The sequence below is a fragment of the Echinops telfairi genome, unplaced genomic scaffold (assembly GCF_000313985.2).
Source record: "Echinops telfairi isolate 266 unplaced genomic scaffold, ASM31398v2 ScPeMD7_7412;HRSCAF=8450, whole genome shotgun sequence".
Taxonomy (NCBI): Eukaryota; Metazoa; Chordata; class Mammalia; order Afrosoricida; family Tenrecidae; genus Echinops; species Echinops telfairi.
The window spans coordinates 2,552,235-2,565,170 of NW_022111312.1; the positions used below are offsets into that span (position 1 = coordinate 2,552,235).

Sequence of the window (12,936 nt, forward strand, 5' to 3'; positions counted from 1 at the left end):
ACAGGTAGGAACTGGAAATACAGGGAATCCAGGGCGGATGATCCCTTCAGGATCAGTGGTGTGAGTGGTGATACTGGGAGGGTAGAGGGAGAATGGGTTGGAAAGAGGGAACCGATTACAAGGAACTATATGTGACCTCCTCCCTGGAGGACAGACAACAGAGAAGTGGGTGAAGGGAGACGTCGGACAGCGCAAGATATGACAAAATAATAATTTATAAATTATAAAGGGCTCATGAGGGAGGAGGGAGCGGGGAGGGAGGGGAAAAATGAGGATCTAATGCCGGGGGCTTAAGTAGAGAGGAAATGCTTTGAGAATGATGAGGGCAATGAATGTACAAATGCGCTTTACACAATTGATTTATGTATGGATTGTGATGAGTTGTATGAGCCCCTAATAAAATGATTTAAAAAAATCTCTATGGAGATTTAAACTCACTGCTATCAAGTCTACTCTGATTCACAGCAACACTTTTGAAACTGAAGCTAGGGAATCAGAAATATTTTGTAATGAAGACAAGTAGGAGGACCATAGAAAATTTACATATTTCAATTATTGATGAATATTGAAAAAAAATACGGGCTGCCAGAAGAACAAACAAGTCTTTCTTGGAAGAAGTACATCCAGAATGCTCCTTAGAAGCAAAGATGGTGAGACTTCATCTCATGTACTTTAGACATGTGATCAGGAGAGACGGGTCCCTGGAGAAGGACATCACGCATGGTAAAGTAGAGGGTCAGTGAAAAAGAGGAAGACCCTCAACAAGATAGACTGATAGTGTGGTTTCAACAATGGGCTCTCAAACAATGTGGGTCTGGCACAGGACGGAGCAGTGTTTCCTCTGCCTGTACATAGAGTCAGTAGGAGTAGGAACGGACTTGACAGCACCAACCAGAAACAGCAATGAAGACAACAAATAGTCGTGCGAATAGTGTAGTTACAGAACTTCCACAGAGAGAGGAAGGAAAGCAGAGGTTAAGATAAATTTAGAGAAATTAATAAATTATAGGGTAGCCTCAGGAAATGGATAATTTTCATTTAAAAATAGACTAAAAATCAAAGGCTAGAAACAAATAATCAAGTGAATGGGAATAAAAAGAGAAGATTTGAAATTATCAAGGATTCATGAGGGAGGGGGGAGCGAAGAGGGAAGGGAAAAAAATGAGGAGCTGATACCAAGGGCTCAAGTAGAAAGCAAATGTTTTGAGAATGATGAGGGCAACAAATGTACAAATGTGCTTGACACAATGGATGGATGTATGGATTGTGATAAGAGTTGTACAAACCCCGATAAAATGATTAAATTTAAAAAAGAGCAGATATGGTTATATTAATTTCTAATACAATAGATTTTAAGGATATATTATGGAATACTACTATGCAATATTAAAGAATAACAATGAATCTGTATAAAATCTTATAATGTGGGTGAACCTGGAGGGCATTATACTGAAATTAGTCAATTCTACAGGACAAATACTGTGTGAGACCACTATTGTAAAAAGTCCAGAAAAAAAAAAAAGTCCAGAAAAATTGTCTTGACTCTAACAGAAACATTCTCTGATGATTCCCATGGGTGAGAGAAGACACTGGCCAGAGAGTAGACAAGCGCTGACTCGAATGAAGAGGAAGGCACTGCAGTAAGAGGAAGGCTAGCAAAAGAAGGCTGGAGGCAGCTGAAGACACTAGAAGGAACGCAATAGTTAGAGGCAACAGAGGTAAACCCTGCTGCACACACACTCACGCAATAGCTGTGGTTTACAAGTAGAGGAGATGGAACTCGGGTGGCATAATAGGTTACCTGTTGGGCTGCTAACCATAAACTCAATGGTTCAAACACACCAGCCAATGAAGAGAGATAAGGATTTCTGCTTCTGTGAAGATTTACAGCCTTGGAAACCTACAGAACCGGTTTCACTATCTCCTGAAGGGTTGCTATGTGTTGGAATCAACTCAATGGAGTGAGTTTTGAACTGAGCGCATGGAGAGACAGAGAAGCTGAATGAATGCAGGAGGGGGTGGGGTGGGAGCATATTCACATGTATATAGGTTCAACAAAGGATACATGTACTTAGGTATTTACTGTTGCTGCAAATGTATCTTTAAATGGGGTAGAGTATATGGGTAAAACTTATGAAAATTCCTTAATATAAACAAACCCCTTGAAGGAATGAATTGGTTAGCTTAGGGGCTCAGGACCATTGTGTTGGTGGACACCAAGGTCAGCGGAAATAACATTGTCCACAAAGATAATATTCTACATTGATCTTGGTGAGCAGCAACTGGATTTGCTCATGAACAGCCATGGAAGGTGCCAGCTAATGACAATCAAAAAAGGAGTCGAAGTGGCGATATTAATTTCTGATAAAATAAGAGTGATGAAAATCAAAAGACACATGGAAGCAAGGAGTCCAGTAGACTAATGAGCCACGCAAACACCAGCCTCCACGATCCTGAGACCTGAAGAACCAGATGATGCCTGGCCACCACTATCAATTGTCCTAATTAAAACGGGAGACAAATGTGGAACGAAACTCAAAATTGCAAAGACGACCAAGTTCAGTGGTCAGATATAGATTGGTGGAATTCCCAAGACTATGATCCTTACTCACTTTTAGGTCTGGAATTGAATGGAGCCTCATTCCCACAACTAACTTTTCAACCCAACCCCAAAAATATGAAACTACACTCACTGCCATCTAGCTGATGCCAACTCACAGCGACTATAGGACAGGACTCAACTGCCCCTGTGAGTTACCCAGACTGGAACTCTTTATAGGAACAGAAAGCCTCATCTTTCTCCCACCAATAGACAGGTGTATCAGGGGAGCAGTAGCAATCAGTGAGGTACACTCAACTTAGAATAATCCACCATTTACTATGAGATTCATGTAATTGAAAAGAAATCAATTGTTAAACTGTAAAAAAAAAGAAGAAGAAGAATCCACCACTGAAGACCCAAAGGGCAGTATTTGCCTAAAGACAAAACTCATAAGGGTTAACTTAGTAGGAAGACTGGAAATAGGAAACTCAGGGAGGAAACAGGGATAGTGATGATGCATTGAAGCAATTACAATGAATTAAATGAAACAACATGCATATGAATTATTGAATATAAAATTGATGCTTTGTAAACCTTCACCCAATTCATAATAAAAAGTTTTTAATGCATTTTGTTCAGTGAAAGTCTAGTTTGTTTTGAAAGAAATAATGATTCAAAAAAAAAAAAGAAATGATTCATAATTTACATAAGATTGTAGAAATTATAAACCAATCGATAGTGACAGAAAACAGATTAAAGTGGCAGGAGAAAGCTTTTAGTGGTGATGGAAATAGAACTATTTAAACCTTGACTGTGGTGATAATTTTATGGGGGTACACATATGTCAAAACTGATCAAATTGTACAGCTTAAATATATGCAGTTTACTGTATTATATCTAAACAAATCTGTAGGAAAAATTAATAAAGTAATTCTTAACTTGATAAATAGGTTATGGGGTAGAGTCTAGCTGGTCAATCAGGTCACAGCCTAATCGATTCCTTCTTGCATGCGTGGCCTTCTCATGAGGATTCTGGGAACTTTGTCTCTTGATTCTGCCGTCAGAAGAGGCAGACCACACACACTCTTCTCTATGCTTCACCTTCCGGTTGAAGAGCCATACTCACAGAGCTGAAGGAGCCAGTGCTGAGATGCTTCCACCGGCATTGTATCCACAACTTTCTAACCACTGGCCTGTGAGCTTCCTGCATTCAGCATCATCACATATGCTGCGTGAGTCTAAAGAGGAATTTATGGACTAGTATGGGGCATACAGGCTCATATCAGACTTGTGGACTTAATCTGGACTGGGCTGGGATGTTTTCTCAATATACAATTGCTCTTTGATATTAAGCTCTCTCTTACACACATGACTATCTCTGGACTTGTTTCTCTAGTCAACCTGGACTAACACAGTAATGTTCATCACATCCATGCCAGGCACAAAGTAAATAATATGCTTTGATGCTGATTAGGAGCCTTGGTGTCACAGTGGGCTATGATCAGCAGTTTGAAACCACCAGCCACTCTGAGGGAGAAAAAGATGAGGCATTCTACTCCCATAAACTGTACAGTCTTGGAAACCCACAAGGGCAGTCCTGCTTGTCTATAGGGTCACCATGAGTAGGGATCCACTCGATACCAGTGCGTTTTGGTTTTAATTTACAGATTAGGAAACTGAAATTCAGGAAGATTAAGTACTTGCCTAATGAGTTAAGGATCCAGGATTCTGATGCAGATTTTTTTATTTCAAAGATTATCTTTGCTAAAGCAATGGTACAATTCTACTTGAAGAGGCTGAATGATGCAATGACATGACTTCTGGGTTAATTCCCAAGAATAAATAGAAAAATCAAACAAACAAGCATAGACCAGGAATGGCTTTTGGGCTTGCACTAAATAGTAGTTCCAACTTAAGAACAATTAGTGCTTACAGTATGGCCCTGTTCTATACCGGCCCTCAGGAAGGGAATACAAGAGATACGGGTGCTATAGCAAAATGCGTGAAGAAATAAGATGGTGCCAGCTATTAAATAAAATAGCGTCAGGGGTCTTAAAGGCTTGTCTCCAAACAAGCAGCCATCTAAGTGAGATGTCAACTAAGACACAAGGAAGAACAATGTCATCAGTCACTGCAGGACTGTAAATCTAACAATGCAAAGTGAAGGAGGGATTAGTATCAGAGTCTAAATTCTGAGAATGTGGTTTGCAAAAGGATATGGATGACAGTGGGAACCCAAGATTCTTGGGTGGAACTACACAGGAAGTAAATCTCCAGTGAGCTCCCTCTATTCACAATTGAGGGATAGGAAAACAGTGGTCACTACACAGAGTGCATTAGTGAGCTGAGTAGAGAAGATCAAAGGCAGAAGCCTGACTTGAACAGCTAAAACGTGTCAGATTTCCCCTTGGATGCATGCTAGACCTGATGTGGATTCCAAAACCTTATGTGTTTTGGGTTGTATTGTCTTATGCGGTTTTTAATTGTACATTATCAGGGGGTATCTCAGGAGTGTTATATAATTGGGGGTTACCTTCTTGAAGTTGCAGTACATGTGCTTTCATTTTGGGGGGTATGAAAACCAGTACTGATGAACCTATATAGTCAGCAAGGATTTTGGGGGGAAGGGGACACAAAGTAGGTGGTGGGATGAAAGGGTAATAATGTCAAGAGGTCCATATAAAAAAGAGTGTGTCGAAACTGATTGTGGTAGCAAATGTACAGTTCTGCTAGATGTGAATGAATTATGGAATGATTTGATAAATGTATTAATCTCAATTAACAAAAAGACTATCTTTCCTGTGTTTTTATTTCCTTATTGAAAAAAACAAATACTGCCTTAACTCTATTTAAAATTCATGAAGCTATTCGCACTATTGAGCAAAGTAAGTCTCTGAGACATTTTAAATTCATGAGACAGGTAGCAATATCAGAACATGGATTATATATATTATATATTACTATTTTTCTATTAAATTGAAATAAATATCCCCCAAACTCCAAAAGAATTATCTAGCAGTAAATACCAAATCAAATTCACCACTATCCACTGTCAATTCCAACTCATAGCTACTCTACCTACATTTTTTGAGACTGATAAGTCTTTATAGGAGCTCACTCAGCCTTATCTTTTTCCTAGAGAGTAGGTGGTGGGTTTGAACCAACCACCTTTGGGTCAATATTACAACTTAATTCACTACGTCACTAAGGCTCCTTTCAATGAGTACAGATGTCATTTAATTCTTATTTACTCATATTGCAAGTCTCGGAAATATAAAAGAAACATCCTATTCAAACAATATTGTGTGGATTAATCCACTGATAAAATCCAAAAAGATACATAACTCATATGATCATATACAGTATTTTAAAAAGCAATGTTAATAATATTCCTATTATTTAAAGGGCATCCATTTCAAATGATGTTGCAGAAGAATATATAATTACATAGAAATATAATCACAATATCTTGAGTAATAAAAATTATAGAAAATATTATTATACTATCTGATTTTTTAAAAGTATACTCAGATAAAAAGATTGGAAGGGTATATTAAACTTCCATCATAGTGACCCTTTAGGACAGTTTAGAAATGTCCCCTAGGGTTTTCAAGCAATGAATCTTTTTTTAAAATCATTTTATTGGGGGCTCGTACAACTCTTATCACAACTCATACATACATACATTGTGTCAAGCATATTTGTACATTTGTTGCCCTCATCATTCTCCCAGTATTGCCACTCTCACCACTGGTCCTAAGGGGTTCATTTGTCCTGGATCCCGCGTTTCCAGTTCCTATCTGTACCAGTGCACGTCCTTTGAACTAGCTGGGTTTGTAAGGTAGAATTGGGATCATGGTAGTTGGGGGGAGGAAGCATTTAAGAACTAGAGGAAAGTTGTATGTTTCATCATCCAAGCAAGGAATCTTTTGGGGAGCAAACAGCTTCATCTTTGTTCCTCAGGAATATAATATGCATAAATATTAAGATTATATCTGAGAAACTTTAATTATTTTTTTCTTCTCTGACTTTTCCAATGTTCTATAATAAAGGAGTAGTGTTTTTAGTAGAAAAATAACAACAATAAAAGCTATTGTTTTAAAATATAATAACAAAGGATGAACTTTGCAGGATGGATTTTTATTACCTATTGAGATGTGAGTGTGCCTACCTTGCAAAGTGTTTGCTGGGACACAGTCCAGTAGCCCTTACCTGTCCAACTGCTTGCAGGTTATAGCAGACAACGTCCTTATTGGCTGCTGAAGTTCCATAGATAAGTGCCTCAATGAGCCAGCATATTCCCAGAAGTAGGTCAGAGAGACTCAAGTAGAAGAGTGGCTTCATCTGCCAAAGCAACAGAAGTCTCATTTCATGAGTAATCCATCCAGAGAAATATAACAATCACACCTTTATGCCTTATCCTTCCTACCATAAAACTGGGCATCATTTTCCCCAGCCCTCTGCCACTGGTTGAATGTGGGAAATGTAAAGTAAGGAGTCCATAGTCACAGAGTACTCATGGATGGGCTAGCATTGTAACTTCTGCCTTAGAGGGAATCAAGGAAAACATGGACAGAGAAGAGAAAATTTGTAGTTGAGAGAAAAACAACTGAGAATGTTCTACCTAGCTGTACAGACAACATCTTCTAATAATAGTTATCCATTGAATGTTTAGGGATGTGCTTGAGGACTTAATGAAAAATTACAATGAAAACAGTCTTTCATTTTGATGACTCTGAGTGGGGAAAACTTCAGTATGAGTGGTGTATCTTTCTTTCCAAATGTGCAGCTTTCTCTTTTACTTTCTAGTATCCTTCTCCTTCTGATCTGCCCACTCTGACCTATCTGAACATAGTAGAAAATTTATTCCGAGTCCTGAAAGAAGATGTACTGTGAGAAAAGATTACCATGATCATCGATTGTAAAACCCAATTTATAGAAATGTCAGTTCTCCCCAAATTAATCTACATGTTAAACACAATCTAAGTTAAATCTCAATACGATTTTCTTATAGACAAAGAGACTCTAAAATGCACAGAAATGCAAAATGTCAAAATACCCCAAACCACTCTATAAAAAAAGAGGGAAGAGAACTTGCTTCACCATACATCCAAAATTAATATAAAAGTAAATAGATACTGTGGTATAGACATAGAGTTAGAATAGACTGAAAGACCAAACAGAATAATGGAACAAAATAAACAGCTCAAACTAAACTTTATAAATATACCTTTAATGTATGATAAACCAACCAGCTGCTATTGATTCTAACTAATGGTGACACCATGTGTTTCCAAGTAGAACTCCACTCCATAGGTACACATTGGGTTAGCAGAAAGGTCAACAGTTTGAAACCACCAGCAGCTCCATAGAGAAAGAAGAGGCTTTCTGCTCCATCAAGAGTTAGGAAAACCCACTGGGACAGTTCTACGCTGTCCTGTAAGGTGGCTATGAGTCAGCACTGACTTGATGGTAGGGACTTTTGGTGACTCTTTACAATTAGAGTGCCAGAGCCTTCTTCTGAGGTGTCTGCTTCTATGTGGATTCAAACAGATAATCTCTCAGCTAGTAGCCTGCTGTTTAATTGTTTGCATCACACAGGGAGTCCTGTGGTATAAAGAAAGGGTAAGTTTTAAAAATTATGGTGCTAGAACAACTGGGTATCCATGTGAAAAACGAATCAAGCTGGATTCCTGGTAGAGACTTCACACTAAACTAAAAAATAAGTCCCAGGTTGATTACAGACCTAAAGGTGAAAGGAAACATTTATACAAAGTTATGGGTTAATATAAGAGAATTTTGGGGAAGGGCACGTTTCTTACACAAAACACAAAAGGCTCACAAAGAAATAATTTTTTAAAACTGACCACATGAAAATGAAAAATGTACTTCAAAGACACCACAACAACAACAAACCACCACAAAGAGAGTGGGGAAAAAAACAAGTCACATAATGAGGGAAGATATTTACAACATATATTATTGACAAAGGGCAAGTATCCAAACTATACTGTAAAAAAAGGAATGGGAGAGAGGGGAAGCAAAACTCAGACAAAGCAAAAAACTTTTTTTAAATAATGAAGCAAATTATTTGAACAAGTATTTAACAAAAGAGGGAATCCAAATGACCAATGAACACATGAAAATATGCCTGATCTCATTAGTAATCAAGGAAAAGCAAATCAAAGCTATGATAATAAAGAATTACATATCTGTCCCCCAGATTTTAAAAGTCTGACAATACCAAGTATTAATAAGGATCTGAAACAATGAGACCAACCATTAGAAAATAATTTGGCTTTATCTAGAAAACATGCATATCCTATGACACAGCAGTTGTAATATTAAGTAAATATCCTGAAGAAATGTGTACATGTGAGCAACAGAAGACATGTACAAGTATACTTATAGCAGCATGAATAAATAAACTGTCACATATTCATACTGTGAAATGTCAAACATTAACATTATTGTGGATATCAGGAGGAAAGTTAAAGGAAATAGAGGAAAGAACTAGGAGGCAAAAACTTTATATAGAGGTATAAATATAAGCATGTACAGATAAACCCCTCAGAAACAGTCAGGGGAACAGTGATACCATAAAGGGAGGGGAGGGAAGGGGGAGAAAGGGGGAACCAGTAGCAATGATGGATGTATAACCCCCACCCCACCCCCAGGGGGACAAACAACAGAAACATGGGTAATAGGATACAATGGACAGTGTAAGACATGAAATATACATATATATACATATATACATATATATATATACATATATATAATTTATCAAGAGCTCATAAGGGTGGGAGGGAGAGAAAAAAGAGGAACTGATAATAAGGGCTCAAATAAAAGATAATGTTTTGAAAATGATAATAGCAAAAAAAAAGAAAATGAAGATAGCAACATATGTACAAGTTTGCATGATATAATTGACTTGTGGTTTGTTATAATATCTGTAAGAACACCTAATAAGGTGATTTATATTAAGAAGTAAGAGAAATGTCAATCATCAATGAAAATGAAATGAACCAGATTATGACAATATATAAATTGAATTAATAATACTAAGAGAAGCAAGTCACAAAATAATACATGCAAAAAAACAATACATAGTCTTCAAAAATAAGCGAAACTAAATTACATTGTTTTTATATATGCACCCATTCCTGGAAAATTTTGAAAGAAATTGTTATCACAAAAAACTGGCGGTCACTTAGAGATGAGGAGAATGGTAATTGGAAAGGGGTACAGGAAGTGTAGTAGGGACACAGGAAATCTTCAATTTCTTGTCTCTAGTGTTTTCTTTTATTGGCATTTTTTTTTTTACATACTCTGGTACCTTGTGTGTTGCTATGATGCTGGAAGCAGAACTTCCAGAGTAAGAACAGACTACGAAGAAGGAATAGACTATCTGCTTCAGAGGGATTAACTACTGAAAACCCTGAGTATTGAAATATTGTCAGTTACTAAAAACCTAATGAAGGGAAGCAAAACATTTTCAGAGTTAGTGCCAGAAAATGAGCCCTCAGGTCAGAAGGCAATCAAAATATGATTGAGGAAGAGCTGCCTTCTCAAAGTATAGTCGACCATAATGACATGGATGGAGAAAAGCCTTTAGGAACTTCACTTGTTGATGGGGTATGACTCAAAATGAGAAGAAACAGCTGCACATAACCAATTAAAAATTGGAACTTGAAATGTATAAATTATTAATCTAGGAAAATTGGAAGTTGTAAAAAATTAAATGGGACACATAAAAATCATCAACATTCTAGGCATTAGTAAGCTAAAATGATATTAGCCATTTTCAATCAGAAAATCAGATGGTTTATTATGCTGGCAATAACAGATTCAAAAGGAATGGAGATGCATTCATCATCAAAAAGGACATTTCAAGATCTATCTTGAAGTACAATGCTTTCTGTGATCAGATTATATGTATCTTCATACAAGGAAATCCAACCAATACAACTATTATTCAAATTTTTTACCAACCACTAAAGCTAGTGATGCAGAAATTGAAGAATTCTACCAACATTTTTGGTCTGAAATTGATCAAACATGCAATCAAGATGCAATGATAATTATTGGTGAGTGGAATTATAGGATTAGAAACAAAGAGGAAGGAGCAGTTGAAGGAAAACACAGTCTTGGGGATAAAAACGAAGTTCCTCTTGTGTCACAGCTCTGTCTCCTGGATGGAAGAAGTTCGACAGGAATCTCAAGGTCCACAGGATGTACTTCACTGTTGGTTCTTCTCTCATGAGATCCTCTGTTCCTGCTTCTCAGACAGCTCACCATACACCCAGCAGAATGGCAAAACTGACCAGTCCCCACATTTGAGGACCATACACAACTGTTTGCATGCTCCCATCCAGTTATTCAGTGGGATTTACAAAGACTGAAGTCTGGAAGAGCCATACCATGTAATTTACAACACTTAAAGAAGAAAATGGATGGTGAAGGTAGTCTTGGTTAGCAGACACATGAATAACGGAAATAATGCATATTAAGTACATGGAAAGATATATAATATTCAATAAACATGAGATATTATTATTTTATCATATGTGGCCTCCGCTCTGGATAATCTTGGTAAAATCCCAGTCAGATAGCACATTCACAGACTCTACTGGCCTGCTACAAGTTTATAACTGTTAATGGATAAAACGTTAAAAATGAAAACAAAATAAATTTTAGAGGAGAAAAGCAGCCAAGCTAGAACACAATTCTGGACATCAGTTCAGAAATAAGCTTTATGTACAGGAGCTATTGTTCAACCAAACACACCTACAGACTTCAGCAGAAAAAAGGTCTTTTTGCTTTCACTCTGTGGAAAACCATGACTCCCAATAGCAGGAGATAAAGTCAATCAATTTATCAAAAACTAGCTAAGTACCTATTATGGAAATCAAGAAAGATTTCACTCCTACTATCTACAACAAGATAATATGTTGCAAAGAATACCTTAAGAAAAATATAATAATTTCAATGCTTGGTAGTCAGGAAGACTGGGGGAAGAAAAAGAAAGATACATATATATATATTCACATATATATGTAGATATATGAGCTTTGGTGGTGAGTGGTTATGAGTTGGGCTGCGATCCTCATGGTCAACAGTTCCAAACCACCAGCAGTTCCATGGGAGAAAGACTGGGTGAGGTAGTTAGTTTACTGTGCCAGCCTGGCCGATAAACTCATGTGGGATTAATTGAAGGGCGAGAGACAAATAGCTCAGCCGGCCTTGCCTTTCTTGTCTCTCGCTCTTTGATCATCGGACCAGTGTGCGGCTGCCTTGCTTGTTCTGTGCCTCAATTTGCAAGCTATACTACCTGTGGGACACCTAACCTTTGGACTGTATTGCTGTAATTTGAGGCTCCTTCAAGACCTGCTTCACCACACAATCGGAATTTACATCTCTTGAGCTGAGGAATGACTGTTGGTGACCTGCCTTGCTGTTTGCTGCCTGTGCCGGGATAGCCTGAATCTCTCTACAGTGGACTACCTGGCGGCCCTCAAGACTTGAAGGACTGCCAGTGTCTCACAACTGTCTAACACATTTGAAATGTACTGAGCCATTTGTACTGCTTTATAATTTAACTGTTTATTTCTTGTGTTATATATCTATCTATCTGTATAACTGCTTTATAGTTTAACTGTTTATTTCTTGTATTACATATCTATCTATATAAATATAGATAGATTTTATGTAATTATTAACAATCTGGTTTTGTCTCTCTAGAGAACCCTGTCTAACACACTTTCCACTTGTGTACAAAGTTAGTCTCGCAAATCCGCAGGGGTCACTATGAGTCAGTGTTGACTTGATGGCAGTGAGTTTTGAGTTTATACACACACACCCACACACACAATTTGTGTATATATTTGATATTTGTACTTGTCTTTAACTTAAATGAAGAGCAAGGTAAGGATAGGGAGAAAAGATAAACAATGTGGGAAAGGCTTTCCCTAGGAAGGTTCGGGGCCCAGGTCTATCCCAGTGAGTTGAAGAACCAAAAACACTACCTCTAAAGTCCTGCTTTATGATAGTTCTGCTTAAGTGAAATCAAGTGTATCTGTCTTCCATAGCAATGATTGGCTCAGGCCACTTTCTTTTCCTCTCAAGTTGCCTCTCTGAGTTACTGTCTCATTAGTTACTCCCCACAAAAATTTCTCATGGATTTTTTTCCAATTTACTATGATTATTTTTAATTTAATAGACTGCCTTTCTCAAATGATATATTCCATGAATTTTCTTGTTAAAAATGTTTTTTTTCTTTTAATTTTTTATGAATTAACAAAGGAAAACAGCAGAGGAATTCTTTTCCTAGGCCAAGAAAACTGAGAATGTGATAACCATTTAGCTAAGTTATTCTACGGTCCTTTAAGCTT

The 12,936-nt window shown here is 37.4% G+C and overlaps 1 protein-coding gene across 4 annotated transcripts in view; it reads right to left on the bottom strand.

The window, feature by feature from the left end:
* TMEM116 (transmembrane protein 116) overlaps positions 1–12,936 on the bottom strand; it is an 82,518-nt gene that overhangs the window by 27,391 nt on the left and 42,191 nt on the right. For 3 of the 4 annotated variants that reach the window (XM_004709654.2, XM_045296835.1, XM_045296834.1), the window contains exon 4: positions 6,755–6,886. The exons of the other annotated variant lie outside the window; for it this stretch is intronic. In XM_004709654.2, the coding sequence (XP_004709711.1) occupies positions 6,755–6,886 (132 nt within the window). The remainder of the gene's footprint in view (positions 1–6,754; positions 6,887–12,936) is intronic. 4 annotated transcript variants of the gene reach the window in all.